This window comes from Epinephelus lanceolatus, chromosome 5 (genome assembly GCF_041903045.1).
Source record: "Epinephelus lanceolatus isolate andai-2023 chromosome 5, ASM4190304v1, whole genome shotgun sequence".
Classification (NCBI taxonomy): Eukaryota; Metazoa; Chordata; class Actinopteri; order Perciformes; family Serranidae; genus Epinephelus; species Epinephelus lanceolatus.
In genome coordinates, this window is record NC_135738.1 from 18,905,173 (window position 1) to 18,925,421 (window position 20,249).

At 40.3% G+C, this 20,249-nt stretch overlaps 2 protein-coding genes across 2 annotated transcripts; both read right to left on the reverse strand.

The window, feature by feature from the left end:
* Positions 1-1,177: 1,177 nt before the first annotated feature.
* Positions 1,178-5,179, reverse strand: LOC117262760 (uncharacterized). The gene is made up of 4 exons (XM_078167809.1): positions 3,070-5,179; positions 1,800-1,887; positions 1,521-1,716; positions 1,178-1,418 (listed from the first exon to the last, which is right to left on the reverse strand). Exons 1-4 carry the CDS (start codon positions 3,395-3,397, stop codon positions 1,359-1,361), a joined length of 672 nt encoding a protein of 223 aa, XP_078023935.1. The 5' UTR covers positions 3,398-5,179; the 3' UTR covers positions 1,178-1,358.
* A 904-nt stretch (positions 5,180-6,083) lies between these two features.
* Positions 6,084-19,926, reverse strand: ctdspl2a (CTD (carboxy-terminal domain, RNA polymerase II, polypeptide A) small phosphatase like 2a). The gene is made up of 13 exons (XM_033635581.2): positions 19,622-19,926; positions 17,193-17,404; positions 15,625-15,760; positions 15,316-15,462; positions 14,973-15,200; positions 13,068-13,161; positions 12,482-12,593; positions 12,308-12,394; positions 12,152-12,214; positions 11,972-12,051; positions 10,025-10,151; positions 9,818-9,913; positions 6,084-6,815 (listed from the first exon to the last, which is right to left on the reverse strand). The coding sequence occupies exons 2-13, from the start codon at positions 17,376-17,378 to the stop codon at positions 6,750-6,752; spliced, it is 1,422 nt and encodes a 473-aa protein (XP_033491472.1). The 5' UTR covers positions 17,379-17,404; positions 19,622-19,926; the 3' UTR covers positions 6,084-6,749.
* Positions 19,927-20,249: the final 323 nt, after the last annotated feature.

The following is a 20,249-nucleotide window of genomic DNA, read 5'->3' on the forward strand; positions in this document are numbered from 1 at the left end:
AATAATAATGCTATCAGTCAGATTCATCTTAAACTTTGTTTATTGTGTGTTTTGTCTCTTTTTTGGCAAATGTATTACAGTTAAAATGTGAGTGTAGGGAAGGGGACAGAGAGTCTTATACTATAACTGTACAAAACTGCACAAATCTGGCAGCTGTTGCTCAGAGGTAGAGCGTGTTGTCTACTAAATGTGAAAATGGCAGATTGATCCCCGACTCCTCCAGTCTACATGTTGAAGTATCCTTGGGCAAGATACTGAACCCCAAATTGCTCCCGATGGCTGTTCCATCAGTGTGTGAGTGCATGTGAATGGTCACTGAGTAGCAGGTTGCATCTTGTATGGTAACCTCGGCCACCAGTGTGTGAATGGATGAATGTGACATGTAGTTTAAAAATGCTTTGTGTGGTTGGAAGACTAGAAAGGTGCTGTACAAGTGCAGTCCATTTAACATCTATTATAAAGAGCATTTATGCCTAATGGATAGTAAAAAGGCAACCAGACAGCCTTAGGGGAAGGAGACAAAGTGAGAACTGAAAGAAACGGAAATTATTTAAGAGGCGTTGGATTATTTACACAATATAATCGTGTATTAGTAACATGATATCGATATTGCATTTTACATATCATGCTTATTGTCAATACCGGTATATAGTGACATCCCGAAGATCATAAACCACAGTAGTGGACAATTTTACATTTGAACCTCATGATGGGGTGACATGTAAAGTCAGATGGTTTATCCACAGGAGGACATGAATGTCTAAACTAAGTTTCTTGTCAGTCCATCCAAGTTGTTGAAATATTTCAGTCTGTACAAAGTGACAAACAAATATTGCCATCTTCAGAGCTAAAACTGTGTCTGCATTGTGGAATTAACTGACTCCAAATACATGGAGTGTAATCATTTCAACAGAGAACTTTTTAAAGCAGGTGGAGTTTGTGAACTGGTGACTTTAACCTTATTAACTGTGTGTCCACATAGGGAAATGTGTCTTGCAGAAAAGTAGAAATTCGGGGCACTGTCAGGCGTTAACATAAGATGCACATTTTTTTCTTTTTTAAATGCTCAAACCCACAAGGTCACTGATAAAAATGTACATCGAGAGATATGTTAACCCATTCATGAAGGGGTAAAACATCACCATTATTACCATGGAAATAATAAAATCAAAGAAAGTACAGTATGACATCATTTTATTTCACATGATTTAATAATACATTACATTTCACAGTTTTATATTCAGGTTTACATGCATACAAAATGTGATTGTTGGAATAAGAATCTTCAGTATACACAAAGTTTATAGATAGCTGCCTTTTTCCATGTTGCTACATGAGCTGCTGAAGAGTTCCTCTCTTTACGTTGTTGTGTTTGGACAGGCTGGGACCAGACACAGAAAATGTCCCTCAGGATTTGCCTGCAGAGAAAAGAAGGGAAAACACAGTGTTGGATTAATGACTGTTTTAAATGAGCACAATGTAATGAGGAAATACAGGTTGTTGGTGTAGCTCTCACATACCTGCAGGTTGTTGTGGCACACAGCGTTATGAGTGGCTATCAGGTGATTGTGCACACACTTCCCAAAGTGGTGTAGACAGGAGTGATCAGAGGGGCTGCAGGTCTGAGGACATGACGGCGGTTTCAGCAGCAAGCAGCTTGAACAGGAGGTGTGTTGGCAGGAGCCCTGGCACTCTGTCTTCTCCAGAGACACAAACCTACAGAGCAGCACGTTCAGATTTCTGTTACAAATCCAGCACGAGACATTACAAAAGAAAAAAACATCTTTGTTTTCAGTCACCTGGCGGAGCAGATTTCAGAAGGGTTGGCCTGACAGTATTCCCTGGTGCACTCTGGGTGACAGCTCTCCTGATCCGACGATTCAATCACTGCACAAAACAACATTTAAACACTTATTTATTACTTCTTTTCCCGAGCAGCAACAAAACATGAAGATCTCTAATCTCGTACTACGTCTGATACTGTATCAATAACGGCGGCAACTCAGGTTGCCATGAGGAGATAAGAGGTGTAATTATGGCTTAACTCGGAGCAGAAACCTTTGAATCAAAGGAAGCCTTGACCACGCTATCAGTCTTCACAGCTCATAAACAAGATCCACCACATTGGCACCATTCCCACTGCAGGGGGACTAAGTGTGACTGAATATCAGAGGGAAATCTACTTTTTTTTACCTCATTACCTTTATTTCACAGCTATAGCTAGGAGTTATTTCCAGAACATATGTGTTGGTGTAGCTTAAACTTCCCAATAGTATATAAAAAAGTCCAAACTAGCTTCCCCTCGATCAGCTGTAACATTAAAATGCAGCTTATATTTTAGTGAATTCAAGGGCACATGTTTAGTTTTAACACTGGAGGAGGGGGCGCATATTGAAAATGGCGGATGAAGGTTTCCTGCCAGAGAATTTCTAAGGTCAAACACTTACATTTCTGCATTCTGATGAATTTTTATGCACCATTTTGTGCCTTTGCTACATCAGTTCAAGGTGGAAATGTCTTTAATTTTGTCCTCTGCTACTTTAATGCCTATGAATTAATCTGTAATCATGATACAGTATTATAATAGATATAAATATAACACAGGAGCAATTCTGCTGCATGATAGGTACTTTTATTTTTGATACGTTAAATACATTTTACTGATATTGCTTCTGTATTTATTTAAGTGACATTTTGACCTCAGGACTTTTACTTGTACTGGAGTATTTTTACTTTTCTGTTCCCAAAATATTTGTTTAAGTCCATATAATTGACTTTTTGTGATTTTAAAAATTAATTTAAAAATTTACATAAAAAAAATTAAATTTTAAATTGATTTTGAAATAAAGTTGAAAGTTAAACAAATAATTAAAAAAAATAGAATTTTAATTTTAAATTATTTTCAAAATAATTTAATTAATTTAAAAAATACTGCATTTAAATTTTTATTTTTTTTAAAAAGGTAACTGATGCATCAATAAATTTGTCTCACTGCAGCATATTGTATTGAAATGGATGATTAAAAGTCATCTGCTTGGTATTAACCAAGGTTATAAACTCTAGTCTCACCTGCTTTACAGATCCCTTTGCGCTCTGCGTCTGGTTTGTCAGCCGAGTCCTGGTAAACACACACCAGCCCCTCATCACACTTGCCCAGATAGTCCCACGTTCCTCCACAAGTCTCCCCCTCTGCTCTGGCACACACAGGGCAGCAGCCACACACGCCTGTCGTGACACCACCTTTACACTGCAGCTTCAGCGCCCGCTGGGTGGAGCAGTGGATCTGCTCACAGGGCGGGCAGTGAAGGGTCTGAAGCTGTTGAGCTGCCCCCGAGGCCGTATCCAGTGGTGACCCCAACGCCCCCAACAAGGCACTCAGAAAGAAGAGCATCCACATCCTTGTTCGATCTGATGTCGTCCTGAGGTGAGAGCACCTGCCAGCACCTTTTATATACCTGGGATTACACAGTTTATGAGCCACAACCTCCACCCCCCACCCGCAGCCAATAGATGAGGGCAGAGGGGTTCTCACTTTAAATGACTGTCCCCACCTCTTATCGTCACACTATCAACACTGTGATTTTGTTTGGAAATAATTCCTCCTTTTGAACGCCTGTTAGATAAGTCTGATGAAGACTGGCCCCCTTTGTATTTGGAGTCACATGACCTCTGAAGGGGCAATTCAGTGCACACCTGCAATCAGGTAATGACCTATTTCTCCAAAGAACAAAAGGATTAAGACATCAGCGGGGTTATCTGATCAGGACATCTCGTAAGTCTCCTATCTCCGAATAAAAACTCAGACGGTTTGTGTACATAACAGTAAAAGATGGCCACTGTCACTGGAGATCTATTAAACTGGAGGTGTCAATATAAATGCTTTTTTCTTTTCATCTTGGCTCCTTTGTATAGGACGACACACAGCTGAGGAGTGCAGTAAGTTAACTCATAGGTCACACTGAAGGATTTAAGGCACAAGGTATTTTAACGTGATCAAACAATTGCTTCCTTAACTCAAACTAAATATTAAAAAAGCTGTTTTGTGCCTTAAAAGTGAGGAAAAGCATAATGTAGCATTTCAATATGTAGAATCTTTATTCATGTTTGCAAAATATGCAACAGTCCCTGAAGGTCACATGACTAAAAATAGTTTTTAAAAGTACTGCAGGTGGGGGAGCCCTTCTGTGTGGAGTTTGCATGTTCTCCCTGTGTCAGTGTGGGTTTTCTCCAGGTACTCCAGCTTCCTCCCACAGTCCAAAGACATGCAGGTTAATTGGTGACTCTAAATTGCCCGTAGGTGTGAATGCGAGCATGAATGGTTGTCTGTCTCTATGTGTCAGCCCTGTGATAGTCTGGCGACCTGTCTAGGGTGTACCCTGCCTCTCGCCCAGTGTCAGCTGGGATAGGCTCCAGCCCCACTGTGACCCCCAAAATGATAAGCAGTTACAGAAAATGAATGATTACTGCAGTTTGTGGCAATGATAAACCCATCTCAGTGTTTAAAACATCATTAGCCTATAAAACTAAATGGAAAAATGAAGAGGCGTGTTCACCCCCAAAATACCACTTATTCCTATGATATTAAAAAAAGTTTAAAAAATAAAATAAGCACACACATTTTGATGATTTGTGTGGCTCTCGAGTTTTCCATTCTTAGGTTACGTGCTGTTAGTGTGATGGTTGCAGGCCTGTGTTAGGTTTTTTTCCCATCCATAACCAAACCTTTTCAAACATACCTAATGTTTTAATTTGAAAGAATGAAAAATGTTCCAATAAAAATCAAAAGCTCAAAACAAAAAAAGGGCAAAAGGAGACGTCTTTCGTTTCTCAGCTTGTCCCAACAGGCTCTTTTCACTGCAGACATTCTGACCTGTCAAAGCAGGAAAATCACAGGTGTAAATAATTACATTAACAGTGAGGCTTTCAGGGCCATTCAGTGATTTTGAGTTTGTACTTCGAACTCAAACTGTTGTTTTGATGTTGTGTTCCTTAAAAGACTTGAGCACATGAGCTTCAGTTGGTCAAGAGACCATTTAGTGGATATCATTTACTTTAAAGTAAGTTTCAGATTTTAAGGTATTCAAAGATAATTAAACAAACCCACAAAAATGCATGCTGACATGCAGGGTGGTTAAACACAGAGTTGAATATTCATGTTGAACTGCAAAATTAAATTTGAGTGACATCATTCTGACTGGGGTATAGCCTTTGTGTTGACAAAAAAAAAAACTGACTCAAAATCCACTTACTTACATGATAATTGAGTAAACAATGAGGACAGTGACAGGGTCAAAAGTACTTAAGTGAATGAGTAAGTGGCCTTTGAGTTGAGACAGACCTTTTTCACAACAGACATTTTGACATGTCATAGTAGGGAAAGCACAGGTGTATCCAATAATGTTAATGATAGCTGCATTACGCTAAGGGGAGGCCTGGTATTGTTCATCCTAACTGACTAGAATATCTTACTGGGACACTTGTTTGTATTAAGTGATTGTTAATGTGATAAGTTAAAGAAATAAATCAAAATGTTCTGAAATATAACCAGAGTTATGTATTTAATAATCAGCAGGAGGCTGTGACTCGTATAAAAATGTATTTATTTTCAAGGAAACCATTGAGTAACACTGAATACAACAGGAGTGATCATTCAATAGTCAATAAAACTTGTGACTCCTACATCATAAAGATCCCACATACAAGACGCCTTGGAAAACAAGATTTCAAAGCAAACATGTTGGCAATTTGCTGGTGCTACAATTTCATTTTTTTTTTTTACCCCCCCCCCCCCCCCCCCACATAACAAATCGAGGTGATACACACCTGTATAGAAAAGTGACAAGATTTTACATCAACTTACAAAGGGCTGGATGTCAAAGTGCAAGATGCCTGAACCCCCCCACCCCTCCCCTCATCAAAGAGGACGATCAAGGTGTCGAAATCAGAAATGGACAGTCCAATACAAATCTCCAAAATTATAATTCAGCCATTATGGCTTTGTATTCAGTTGAGACCCAAGTCTAGCTTACATTACATAGCTTTAAAATATCGTTTCAGAAACATTTTTTCTCCCAAAGAGACTGTTTGTTTTTTTTTTAAACTGCACCTTATTACAGACAACTGCATGTAATGGAGTAAAGCATCACAGGAATAATGCAGGCATACAACAGAAAAGCAGCTGTTCATCAACAACTTCAAACAAAACACACTAACATTTTGTTGGTCTATAAAAGCAACCGAGTCAAAGAATAACATACTAAAATCTGAAGTGAAAATAAAATGACTTAAAAACCTTGAAGAAAAAAAACTATGTACATGTATTTACAGGTAAATAGAGTGAATATTATACAGGTTTGACTGGCCTTTCGAGGTCAGGCCGAAGCCACCGAGGTCCATGTGATCCAACACTGCATGACATTCAGTTTTGTCAATCCAAAATGGTTCTTAAAAAGACAAAATACCTTCCAGGAAGCCGCCTTCAAAAGTCGCACTAAAAAGAAGCGAGCGAAAAGTGGAAAGTCTGTCAGTTTGTTTGTTCTGAATCTGGTGTGAGCGAGTAGAAAAACATCCAGGGCTTTTTGACGCAAACGTAACTTTCAATTTTTTTTGCATGATTTTCTTTTAAAAATAATAATAATTATAATAATGGCAATGTTTGCAAAGAGAAATCCATTGAATATATTCTTCTGGGAGTCCGTTTTTTTTTTTTTCCCAATGTTGATACCATCTTGAACTAAAAGACGAGGTCATCAGTCTGGAGGAAGGAGGTTGTGCAAACGAAACTGTTCTCTGATGTGCGGTCTGACATCTTCATTCTGTGATAACGAGAGAGAACAGATCAGAGACTAATAATAACTTTGTTGATGAAGAGGGACTCTAGTTTAACAGCAATGTGGGCAAACTGACAGTAACAAGACTCAAAAGTGACACACAGTATTAAGTCCAGTTCAGACCAAAGATTCTCGACAATAATAACATGTCAGTTCACACTAAAGCAACTAGATGAGACGTCGTATCGTCTCTATGCAACAACTCTCTGTACTTCTGTTCTGATTTCCAGCTTTTCAGGCTTATTTTGTGGCTGAATATAATTTGTAGCTTCTTAAAATATGAATGAGGATAGTGATGGTGAGATACTGGCTACAGCTGCATTAGTAGTGGTGATGAAACGGCAAAAAACAGAAACAAAACAAGCATCAGGTGGACTGTATTCATAATAAATACACCACAATAATATAAATAAGCAGCGCCAATTAGTTAGTCAATGAGAATATGTGTGTGTGAGGGGACATGAGCACATACAGCGAGCAGCAGCAGCGACCCACTATCCGACACCAGCACACCGTGAGCACTGAAACAGAGGGCTCGGCAGAGACAGAGCACCTGTCACAGCAAGCGAACACACCGTCTGTGGTTGACTTCACTACAAGCCGACTGGCTGTAGAAACAGGTGACATGTTTTACATTCTGAAACCATCAGCCAGCAATTTGACCAACTGAGTTGCAGGCGACAACATCAACCGGCTTGAGTCGAGCTCAGACTGGTCATTTCACACTGCTGCAACTTGTCTCTTTAACGTTCTAAAACTGTTTTGTCTCGTCGTGAATCTTTGGTCTGAACTGGGCTAAGATCCATCAGTGTCCAGACTAATGCAGTCCAAGACAACAGTCCTGCAATAAACCCTAAATACCTTCATGGTTATAATGGCGAGTTGAAACTGCTTTAGAGGGGTGTTGATTCAATTCCACTATCTTTCTGGAGGCTGCAGTTTGTGGTGCTGCTGCACTGTACAGCATTATACTGAGAGGTATTAGTATTATTTTGTCCACCACACAAATGGGTAATTAAATACCAGAAACACTTCTCATTTTAACACAACAGCAGCAATGCAAACAGCCTCCAAAATGATGATGCAGTCAAATCAACACCTCTCTATCAGCCCGTTGATACCTGGTATTAGTGAGTAGTATTAGTGATCTAAACACAAGTGGACAGCTGAGACACATCTTCGTTCACACCTGTATGTATCATGCGTCTCCAGCTGACCACTTGTGTTCTGATTTTGTCACTGCTTTGTCATATACTGGAAGGTAAAAGGGCCCTGCACATGATTATTACGTCTACATCCTCATTAGCTGCTCGCCAGTCATGTTAGTGGTTGTGTCAGTACAGCTGGAGATTTTGCTGTCAGGCGAATTCTAGCATCTAACTCATTGTTAAATGTGCAACCACCACGTCCTACATTTATGACATAGTCCTTGTCAGGGATGCACCAGTAAACCGCAGCGTTTACACTACAAAGACATGTGGTCAAATGCGTCCCCGACCACCTTAGCAAGTGGTTTGAGACATCACATCACAATGCACCTGAGTGGTCGTTTACACTTGTATTTGGTGCTATCCGCTTGTGACCATCTCGCCCAAGATGCATGTTAATACCAGGTATAAACAGGCTCTAAGACAGTTCAGTATCTTACAATGAGCTCAACACACACTGGACAGAAATATAAATGCAACACATTTGTTTTTGCTCCCATTTTTCATGATTAAAATCAAAAATTAAAACTATTTCTATGCACACAAAAGCACCGTCCCACAGCCATTAAAGAGGAGTGGGTCAAGAGGCCACAATCAACAACCTAATCAACTCCATGAGAAGAAGATGTGTCACATTACACGATGCAAATGGTACATTTGATACTGATTTCTATCTATGACCCATAAAATGCAGTTCTGTAGAGCTAGTCCTGTCAAGTCCTAATAAGGGTCTTTTTTTTTCCAAGATAGAACTGCACATTTAGGAGTGGTCTTAGAGGCCGTTTACACGTTGCCGGCTATCTTCATAAACGGACATTTCACCGTCTCCGTTTTCAAAAAATTCTTCGTTTACACTTACCTGTGTATATATACACAAGAGCATGCCAAACCTGTAGGTGGCAGTGTAACGAGAAGCTCAAGCCTTCCATGTATCCATTGTCACCATAGCAACATAGGTCGCACTTTTGACACAGGCGCAAGTTCTGGCGCATACTGTGACGTGGGCTGCCTATAACTCCGTCTATCTCCGTTTATCTCAGTTTACATGCAAACGCGCAACCGGAGTTTTCCAAAATCTCCACTCTGGCCGGAGTTTTTAGAAAGACTCATTTTCAGAGGAGAAATCTCCATTTGCGTGTAAACGAAGGGCACAAACGAAGGAAGATGTCTCTGTTTATCAAAATCACCGTGTACGTGTAAACGGCCTCTTATACTGTGACCATCCAAAGCACACCTGTGCAGTAATTATGCTGTTCAATCAGCACTCTGATATGTCACACCTGTCAGGTGGATGGATTATCTTGGAAGAGGAGAGGTGCTCACTAACATGGATTTAAACAAATTTGCAACCAAAATTTGAGAGAAATAACTCTTCTGTGTGCGTAAGAGACTCTAAGATGTTTAACTTAAACCTGTGAAAACTGCAGCAACAAAAAGTGTTGCATTAAAATATGTGTTCAGTGTGCTTGGATTATTTTGAGGAATCTTTTAAAAAATATTCCTATGATCTTTGTCATCTGTAATAAATCTAAACCCTGTGACTTTATCCACATTAATCTTAGAATTCATCATAATGCAGTACGTTCTGTCGTAGCTGCTCAACACTGATGACATGTTTTTCTTACATCAGCTCTTATTATCTGTAAATATAAAAGGCGCTGTGTGTCTGTGCATCTAATCGTGAATCTGTCCACAGTGGGAGAGTAGGTGGATTAGTCACAACACACCACCGGTGGTGTTAAGGTGTCAGTCTAACTAGACAGAGGTTGAGATACATACCAGCTCCACAAGCTTCTCGAGGAAAGGAACAAGCTTTAGAAGCTCGTTGTCATTTCTATCCACAAACCAGCTCTCGATAGGGATTCCATTGGAGAGCTGCAACAGACACAGAAATCTGTGCTCAGATATCACGGTGACACACAAACACTGGCAGAAACAGCAAGTTTAAAAACAACTGGTTTACTGGTTGGTGTGAAAAAGTCGTACCTGATAGGCAAAGGCTTGGGGTGAATTGTCGATTATTATCGTCTTGGAAAGATCCCGTCCAAGAATGTTTAGGTCTTTAATATAATTTCCTTGAACACACACACAGTGCTCACGAAATAGCCTATGTCTAAAATGAAAAGAGAGAGAAAGAAAGACTAATGCAGTAATACAGCTTTACAACAAGATCTTCACAAGACAAACAAAAAGAACTGATAATATCCCTGTAGTGGAATATTTAAAAAGGCCATATTGACTTAAAATAATCCTCATTTACTTTAAAAAAAAAACAGCACAATTAAAGAAGAAAGAAACTGGTATAGAAAAGGGCGACTTCTTCACCTCTTCATACTGACTTTGGCACTATCCAGATATGTCTGCTTTTTGTTAGCAAAACAGGTTCCTCTCATTTGTTTATTTGACTAAAGGAAGAGGAAGTTACTGCTGCATCCACCCAGACTATTGTACAGACTGTATTAATGGATGGAGATTTATTGAGACGTCAGAGGTGTGGAGGAGATCAGAAAGCACGGGTGTGTGTGGAGGATAAACAAAAACATCAGTGCATATATTGATGCTTGTTTCACTGTTGCTACGACAAGCAAACTTGATTAACTTGAAAACCAGCAACAGCACTATGCAAACATCCAGAAACATCCATTACAAAACACACCCACGACGAGGAAGTCACAATGAGGGAGGAATATTTGCTGTCAAGCAAAAAAAATGATTTTTATTTCCTCATCTATTTGTCAGAAAAAGAAAGCGAAGAACTCAAGCTTTGAGTGATGACATGTTTCACTTCTCGAGGCTGTGTGTGTTCTGTGTTGCTGTCCCTTTTCCCTCCACTGTAGATCTGTCCAGGTGTGCTGCATTACTTAATGATGTGCATCACACCTGGCATGGAGGAGGTGTTTAAGAGCTCCTGTGCCAGCAGCAGAGGAGAGAGGCCTCTGGTGTGGGGACTGCTGGTCCTGCTGCCTCTCAGCCTGGGATTTTTGTTGTCTTGTTTGCTTGTTTTATTTGTAATAATTCCCCTGGCTTTGAGTGTTATAAAGGTGTCTTATGTGGTAATTTGGGTCAGTGGTGGAGTTTTGTTTGCCCCATTGGGCCACTTAACGGTGGGGCGTCTGTACAGTAAGGCTGGTCAACTTTCCTGGCTGAATCATGCATGATAGGGCTGTAACAGTTCCTGTATTCATACTGGACTGATGCACGTAATGTGGTACTAACGTGGAACCAAAATTCACAAGCACAAGTTCCGCCTGGATATTTTTAGCCTTACGCCCTTAGCAACATTTTGAGGTTAGACAACAAGCTGATTGGTGTGTGGCAGAGTTGTGTATAAGACAACAATGGTGTGTCTGCACTGCTCAGCCATTAGAGGAGATGGGAATGGAAACACATCGTACATGCTAAGATACATTTGCCAGCATTCAATGACATCACTCAGATGTGCCAATCACCAGGATGATTCATGTGAGCGCTCTGAATGTTAAAATTCAGCCACAGTGGAACTAACTGTAACACTCCTCCTCATCCACAAGTTTTGCTTTTACTTTTATTTCTCTATTTAGTTTGTATTTGGATATATAATGAAAAAAGTTTACCAAAGTTGCCAATGGGAAAAATGTTATCTCATTAACAAACCCAGCAAGAGGATTTCGTCTGTCTTCACACTTCTGCTGACTGTTCGAAATTGATATTTTGTTTTTTATCTGCTATACTGAACTTGCACCAAAGTGACTTCTGTGCACCGTTACACCCCGACTCGATAGCAAACTAGTTCCTCTAGCTTTATTGTGGTTGCGCTTGTACATCCTGTTAAAATCTGAGCTGACACTTTAATTTCCTCCTCATCTCTACAACTAACTCGAGGCACATTCACACAGAGTGTTAAACACAATATTTATCATAAAAGCTACTTCAAAGTCTCGTGTGGTAACTGACCTGACCAACTGTTTCTTCGGATCCAGGATGTTGAGCAACTTGTCAGCGTACACTTTCTTTGAAGCGGTGAAGAGAATAATCTGAAATTGAAACGGACAGCAGCAATAAATGAGCAACATGTAAACCTTAATTTGAACAGAAACTTTCTGGAGTCTCTTGGAAATTGAAGCTGCATCTCACCTCATACATTTGAGACATGCGCTCAAGAAACTCACGGAAAAAGGGCCTCAACCGAACATACACCTTGAGATTAAAAAGTAAAGAAGAAGAAATTTAATCACCACAACAAGTAAATAGAGACCTCTAAATTAGAGAACAACATTTAATAGTTATTACCTGGTATATTACATCTTGAAAGAGCACAGGGAATGTCAGGGCTGCATCTTCTAGCTCATTCAGACTACAGTGCACCAGAGTTTCGTCCTGATGACAGAAAAAGAAGGGAAAAACCAATTACAGTCAATGTACTTTCATTATGTTATATATAGCAAGAAACGGTTCACTGCTTACCAGATCCAAGACGAGAGAAAACTCTGGTGTGCTGCGTGTTTTCAAAGGTAGCGCTGGTTTGCGTGTTAACTGCTCTTCTGTCAGCGGAGGCACGTGCTTAATGAAGAAGTATCTTAAAGCAGAGAGACAGTAAAAAAGGCTCTCATTTAGTTAATCAATTACCCGACAAAAAGCAACACTTTTACAACAAGGAAAGTTTAATGTTAGTGTTGTTAATCCAGCTGAAATATTAAGAGGTAAGAGCACAGAGTCTGTCTTGTCACCACTAATTTAAATACTGCAAAGGTCTGAAAAGATTTAAATAAGTGTTTAAATATTTAAAAGATGAGTGAATCAGCTGAACTGTTATATAATCTTTAGTCTCATGATGTACAGTAGTGGTGTAAACATGCTGTCTCATGACATCAGAGGCTCACAGTCCTGTGTTTGCTGCCATCTAGTGGTTTAAAGTTGGCAGCATGTAATGTCACCTTGGATGTGAGATGACATCTGATCACAAAAAGCTCCTTATTTTTGCTTGACAACTTATTTTTAGAATTATTTTTAATAAACACTGTTGTTAAAAGCTGCTTACAAACCAACTTACGGATCAAAAACTTCCCATTCCTCTTCATACGTTGTTTCTGGAGGAGCTGCAGGTAACGGATCTTGGTAACCACCGTCTGGCATACAACCAGGAGCTGATCGGCAGAGAGATGGAAAAGGAGTTAAAATATTATGTTCCTGAGCAACAAAGAGTCAAAGTTATGACTAGGGCTGTGGTGGCATGGATTTTTTGTTACTGCAGTGACTTATTTAAGAGCATTATGTGCGTGTACATCATAAATATAATTGTATTTAACTGTATAATTCTCTGGTTTATCAGTGTAGTGTCTGAACAGCTCCTCAGAATGGCCTCTCTATTCACAGCTGACTCATATGAACAGTCCACTGCGGGTTAAATGAGCATCAGCAGGACCGTGCCATCTCATTCGCTTTACTTCTCCTTGCAGTTCTTGCACTTACACAACTGAAGTTACATCCAGTGACTTCAATTAGCAGTCCGCTCGCTCACCAGAGGAACTCCAGTCTCAGCCTTTCACTGTGGCACAGCAGCCTTCAGTGTTGATGGGCTATTACTCGTGACGTGTAACCAATGAGACAATGCTGTCACGGGACACTGAGTGAGGCTACAGAGTGGTGACTGCAGACAGAGGGGCTGCATCAGAGCCAAATCAGCATTTTTTTTCAATGAATTTATTGTATTTATATTTTTAAAAAAAGCAGTGCTGACCTCGTCACCGTAGCAGTGCCACATGACCACAGTGACGCACTTATCGTCACAGCCCTAATCATGACGTCACATTCAGATTACCCTCTGTTCCACCAGCTTCTGAACATCAATATCTTATTCACCAACTCTGTCATCGGTCTGTCGTGAAGCCTCTTCCTGGGATTTACTGTCCATAGTCACGAGACAAATCAGCAGCACTTGCTATTAGAAGTCGAGGGAGAGGCTGCGACATGTGACTGGAAGTTAATGTCGCGGTTTCTGTCTCAGTTTCAGAACCTTTACACCCCATAACGTTTACTCACAATGGTCCAGAGCTTATAGGGAAGGCTGTTTGTTAAAGGCTAACTAACTTTCACTACCATCTTTACCTAAACATATGGACACTGCTGAGAAAGGCTCTAATCCAAGGCTGGATTTTTAGTTTTCCAACTAATGTCAGTGGGATTCTGAATGAGGTTTTCTTACTTCTGAAACGGGACCTGAAGTTTCACTTTCACTTTGGCTCTCTATTGTTGAATTACAAAGCTGAGCGACAACCATGTTAACAGTTTGACTGTTAACGACACAGAGAAAACCCAACTTGAGAGCAGTGTCATGTTTACAAATCTGCATGGCCAAAAGAAGATTAATTTGATTTGACATCCTACTATTGTAAACTCCACCCATCCGATCATCAAAGCAGGTTAAAAATAAATGACAACTGTTAGTGTTTATCTTCTGAAAGTCAAGAGAGTTTCCCACATTAAAAAGAACCCGCACAGTTTCTCTCTGACCATTGACAACTCAAAAGTCCGTCCATCCCCTCAGGTTAGAGTCCGGGTGTCATCCTGGACACTACACAGTCCTTTGAAGCCCACATCAATAATGTCACTCAGTCTGCACAAATTTCATCTACGAAATATTAATCGTCTCCGCCCGTCACTTACACCTCAGAGCGCTGCTATCCTTGTTCATTCTTTGGTTACATCTTATATTGATTATTGCAGTTCTGTCCTCTTTGGGCTCCCTCTCAAGTGTATTCATAAACTCCAGTTGGTCCAGAATTCAGCCGCCAGTATCATTTCTACCTGTCTGAACTCCTACACATCTACACACCCTCCCCTACTCTTAGATTCTCTTCTGCAGTCCAACTCACATCACCATCTGCCCGCTTGACTACCATGGGTTCTAGCGCCTATAAATAAAATGCATTATAATTATTATTGAGAGTGGTCGTACCTGTTAATGGCGGCATGTCAGTCTCTGTGACTATTTCTCCTTCTTCTATGGTTGGATCGGAGGTAATCTGAAGCCTCTGCGGTAACATCGGGGCAGGGTGACACGGAGTGATGCCCTCTGTGGATGTCAGAGTGCTGCTTGGCATTTCTTCTGCCGGCTCGATGTCCAGCTGTTTCATGATTTCTTCTGCCTCCACCGCTTGGCCAGGAGAGTCTGAACCAGGAGTGGCTACATACAGATGACAAGAGCGGTCTGTCAGTCAGTTTGGTCACACACCACAGAAGAACATTTAATTATTCCAAAACATTTCTGACATTAATATTAAAGCCATCTTTTATATTACCAGTTTTAGTTGCTGGTGAGAAAAAGTTGAAGACTGGAGAGAAGATGGTTCCGAGCAGGGTGGTGCGTGGTGGGCTGCTTGCTGCCTCGACGGGGACCTCTAGTTTACCGTTTGGTTTCATGGGTTTACTGTTGCAGGTCATAGTGTCTGAAAAACAACATCACTTTAATAACAACCCCAAAAATGTCTGTACAGATTTCTGTTTATCTGTATATGGTTTCTTTTTTTTTGGTTAAAGGCTTATGATTTGTACGCTGCAGTGAAGCTGAGACATTTCTTTTACAACACTTCTTACTGGGTCTTAAATACCTTTATTTGGACTTTTTCGGCAAACTCTGGAGACTGCTTTGTTGGTAAGGCCTCTAGTCTGTGGTGTTGAAGTAATTAGATCGCTCTCAGAATTACAATCAATACGACTCCTCTTTGCAGGGATGTCCTGCTCCACCTGAGGAAAATAAAACCAGAGATACAGAAGCGAGCACTACTAGATTCAGCATGTTGTATTGATGTCGGAGCTGGTGCAGCCCGTCTGTGAATGAAATCACTCTGGCAGTTCAGGCCAGTGCACCACAAGGGAAACTAAGACAAGCAAAGCAAACAAACAACTACAGTCAAGAGGGTATAAAACAAACTTTCTGCACTAGGCAAGATTATTTTTTTGCCATTAAGCCCTTAGCAGAAACAGTTTGTACTTGTTATGTTATTATGTTATTGGTAAATATGTTCTTTCAACACTGGGTTGTGTTGTTAAAGTGCTAACTGGCTAACTAGCGTCTTGACTCCGTCCTGTCAGTCTTCTGGTTTCCCTCAAATACAGACGACTGCTGCCTGCTGGTAGGGAGAGTTATTTCCTCTCATGCAACCGCAGAGCGCCCATACTAGTTGGTCGATGGCTGTAGTTTTTGCGGTGTGTTCAAGCACAATATTTTGGCCGAGACACAGCGACATGAGGCAACAGTCAGTCGCCTTTGGCACTAGTTCTTTTATGTAGGTTTGGTGTGTCTGGGCCTTAAGACTCTGCACTTTATTATAATGAGAACGCCAATTAGTAGTGTTGTAGGAAAAAAGTAATGATAGCAAATAAAATCATGATACCATTGTGTCTCAGTCCACATCTAAAAAGAAATGTACTAAATTTAGAAATTATGTAAAATTATTTTTTTCCACCAAACTTATTTGATTTTATTCTGTGCACAGGAGATGATAATATCATGGTGTTTCACAGAGTTTGTAGAGTGCAGGGAAATAAGAGACGTATTTAATTTTATTCATTTCATACTCACTCTGCATCTTTTTTACTTTGAGCTGCTGCACCCTTTACTTACATTCAATTTCGACTGTGTTGAAAGAGTCACAGAAATGTTACAAGGTCCGACCCAGTATGATTGTTGTTAAGACTTTCATGTAAAGCGACTCAAGTGATATTTAGACACCCAAGTAATGAGAACCATGTCTGAAAGTGGCTCAAGTAAAAAACAATTTCATTAGTGGGGAAATGTTTTGCTTTAAGAGAAATGCTCTCAGCCTGCTCTATTTTTTCTGTTAAAAACAGACACTATGGGGCTTTACAGTTGGGAATTACCATACCATTAATCATTATAATTCATAACAGCTGTCACAATGTAAACAGCGGAAGTTCAAAGAAACTTAGTGAGAAGGAAACAATGTTGGCTGTGTTGAGACTTTCTGTCAGGAAACTTAAAGCACTCCTCGCTATTATGTGTGAGTCACTGTTTCAAATTATCAGCACAATATGCAGCTGAGGCACTGCTTTTCTCTGCATTAAGCAAGAGAGTGTGCTCCCACGTGTATCATTATGTTACAGCGGCAAACACAAAATGGTAAAAGAGCAGCTGGGAATCTTAATGTGAGCTCACCTTAACAGCATTTCCACGGATGAATTTCTTTATGGTGGAGAACAGGCCTGTTTCATTCTTCTGCATCTTGCCTTGACCTCTCACCGGAGATGGCTCCACTTCACGGTGTTTCCGCTTGGCCTGGGTCGGGTGGGTTCGGCGGCCTAAGTTTAGCTGCTGAGGAGCTTTACGCACTCTCAGCCTCATCGTGCTCCGACGTCACATAGAAAAATCTGACAAGAGGGAAAGGAAAGTTAAGAAACAATGCTTAAATGATGACGGCAACACCAAACACAGCGGCCTGAACTTCTTGAATGTTACAGGGTGTTACAAGCAGCTTTACAAGAATATTCCCTAATTAAAATCAGCTAAAAGTTTTAATTAAAAGGAATACATCATCCCCCAAATGACAATTTGTATATTAATAACTTACCCAATGCTACGTTTAATTCGTGAAGAAAACTTGATTGACAAAAACAGTAATATTACCTCACTGAACTCGGGAGCTGCTGATGTACCGCTGCCTTGATAGGCTTTTTGTGTAACTCTGTGACTTTGCTGAATCTGAACTAACTAAAACACCAAAGTCACACAAACTAACTGACCAAGGCAGTGGTAGACAAACAGCTCTTGTGTTCAATGAGGTAATATTTCTGTTTTGTCAATGAAGTCTGGCTTTATAGAGAGCATAGATATGTTTTACTTATACTTCCCCGTCGAAAAGTCCTGTCTGTTTGGGAGGAACTGATCATACTGGACTAAATGAAACTTGGTTTGTACTGCACAATAGCTTTGCTGTTTAAACCTTTGAACCTTGAGTAAACTGGTGCAATTTCTTTCAAAAACCTGGGGGGTAGAAGGCAATGAGCAACTTGGTAAGAAATATCCCACAAATTGCAAAAAGTTAATAGATTTAAAAAAAACTATCTAAAAATAGAAGAAGAAGAAAAGGTAGGGAAAAATCAACAGTTATATAGTTGATTATATAATCAACAGGTTAACAAGATAACTTGGTCAATACCGAAAAAGTTACTAGGCTTTGATACCCAGCCCTGTACACTGCATGTTAAATTCATTGATAGTTTAACTAGATTTCAATTCAACTTTTCAAAAGATATGTGGTGATTTTTATACATTGATATATTGATGTTTTTAGACATTTTTTGCTCTCAGTTTAAAAAGTAGAGACAATAATTTCATGGCATTATTGTTTTTCTATTTTTAGCTTTCATGTAATGTGACTCAGTGAGTCATTAACACCAACGCCAAAAAATATTACAACACTGACACCCTTCATCAGCCTGGTCACATTACATGAAAGCTATTGAAACAAAACATCTAACTTCTAAAACAATACTTTCATACAATAGTAGAAGAGCCGTACTGACTGAATGGAAGCTACTGGAATAAATGACATTATTTTCTATAAAAAATATGAGTAAAATAAATGTATTACGTTTGAGAAATCAAAATGAGTGAGCTACATTAAACCAGTTTAATACAACTGTTTGATCATAATCATGCTGTAGCTTCAGTCTAAATGTTACGATCAAGTAAGGATAAACTCATATTTCACTGGTTGCCACGGTTACTTAACAAGATCATAAGTAAGTTTAGGGTACAAATTATTAATGTACAGTACGCCAAACAGACCGGTCAGTGGAGCAGGCGGTGCAACTTAGGTGATAAACTACATTATCAGAGGCCTTTAATATGTTCAAATTAAGCTGATGTTTAGTAAACGCTTTATATAAGCATGTTTGGTGCATTATGCTGCAGCTTTATTATCTACCTGTTGCTAAATCATATCTGGTAGCATATCAGCATCGCTGTCTGTCGTTATGTAACATTGGACAGGCTGTATTAACACCAACGACGTCAGCTAGCGCCGTTAGCCAGCTGCTGGTATTTAGCATCAAAAGCCAAGTGTACAGCCACCGCTGGTTTGACGCTGGTGCTCAACACACGTTAGGACAAGACTGTGCGTTAATGTGCCAACATCTGGCACCTATCCGCTGAACATACCTGCTATCAATATGACTGTGTCTTAATGTAACTTAAACCAGATGCTGTCAGTGGGTTCCGCGGCTAGTTAACACAAGCGGCTACAGTTAGCTTCCAGGCTAACAAAACGCCAATGGCAGCAAAAGCAAGGCCGTGACATTATTCACTTCAGCTTCCACAGCACGTCTCACATGTGTCCCCGTGAACATATCTGTGTTTAACATGCAAACTATACATCTATGCATCGGTAGCATAAATCCATTTATCAGCTAGCTATGCTGTTGCTAGCGCGTCATTTAGTTCGCTTCCATAATTATTTTCAGCCGTTAGACTACGCCCCCTTCGCTGGCTAACGCTAGCCACTAGCTAGCTAGCTAACAGCAGTCGGGCTACCGGGGGGGGGACAAACATTTTTTGTTTACATGTTGACGCCGCTCGTTACTTACTGACGATCCAGGGAGCTCTTCAAAACTTGCCGCAGCGTTGTCAGCTCTCGGCCACGACCGTGGCGGCCACCGGTGGAGGTGGAGCCGTGGTTGTTGCTGCCAGCTGTGTCTGTCGCTCGGTAGCTAGTCAAAGACCAAACATGTCTGCGGACGCCATTTCCCGCCTCATCACAAACATAACGTTGGTGGTGCGCAGGGGAATGCGACACACACACGTAGGAGAACCAACGTGGCGGAGTCAACAGAAAAAAGCCTCCGATGCGTGTGCGCAGCCTGACTGAGACTCAACACTGCACTTTATCCCTGCTGGTATTGTTGTGCGACTACAAGGAGGCTGTAAAGAATGTAAAGACTGCTGCAAACAATCACCACAGCAGTTACATTATCTGTAGTGTGTGTCACACATTAAGAAGGACAACACTTTTTGGCATCTTTTTGCCTGAAGAGTGCCAGAAGTTCTTACATGTTTGCAGCCATGTTTAACATTGTAGTGATTGAAAATTAAAGTGCATAACAATTAACATTGTTTTTTTTTTAGTTTTCAGTCCAATGCAGCTGAAAGAGCTCATGTGGGAAACTGCAGATAAGAGATTTAAGTTGGCTGGTGAGCAGCACTGTGATTATAAAC

Bases quoted from the DNA above. Each gene is read 5' to 3' on its own strand.
- LOC117262760 (XM_078167809.1), bottom strand. From the start codon at position 3,397: ATGTGGATGCTCTTCTTTCTGAGTGCCTTGTTGGGGGCGTTGGGGTCA. The intron at 1,717-1,799 runs GTGACTGAAAAC...GCTGCTCTGTAG, and splicing joins TCTGAAATCTGCTCCGCCAG to GTTTGTGTCTCTGGAGAAGA. The intron at 1,419-1,520 runs GTATGTGAGAGC...TTTTCTCTGCAG, and splicing joins TGTGCCACAACAACCTGCAG to GCAAATCCTGAGGGACATTT.
- ctdspl2a (XM_033635581.2), bottom strand. From the start codon at position 17,378: ATGAGGCTGAGAGTGCGTAAAGCTCCTCAGCAGCTAAACTTAGGCCGC. The intron at 12,594-13,067 runs GTAAGTTGGTTT...CTCTGCTTTAAG, and splicing joins GAATGGGAAGTTTTTGATCC to ATACTTCTTCATTAAGCACG. The intron at 12,215-12,307 runs GTAATAACTATT...TTTAATCTCAAG, and splicing joins TTCAAGATGTAATATACCAG to GTGTATGTTCGGTTGAGGCC.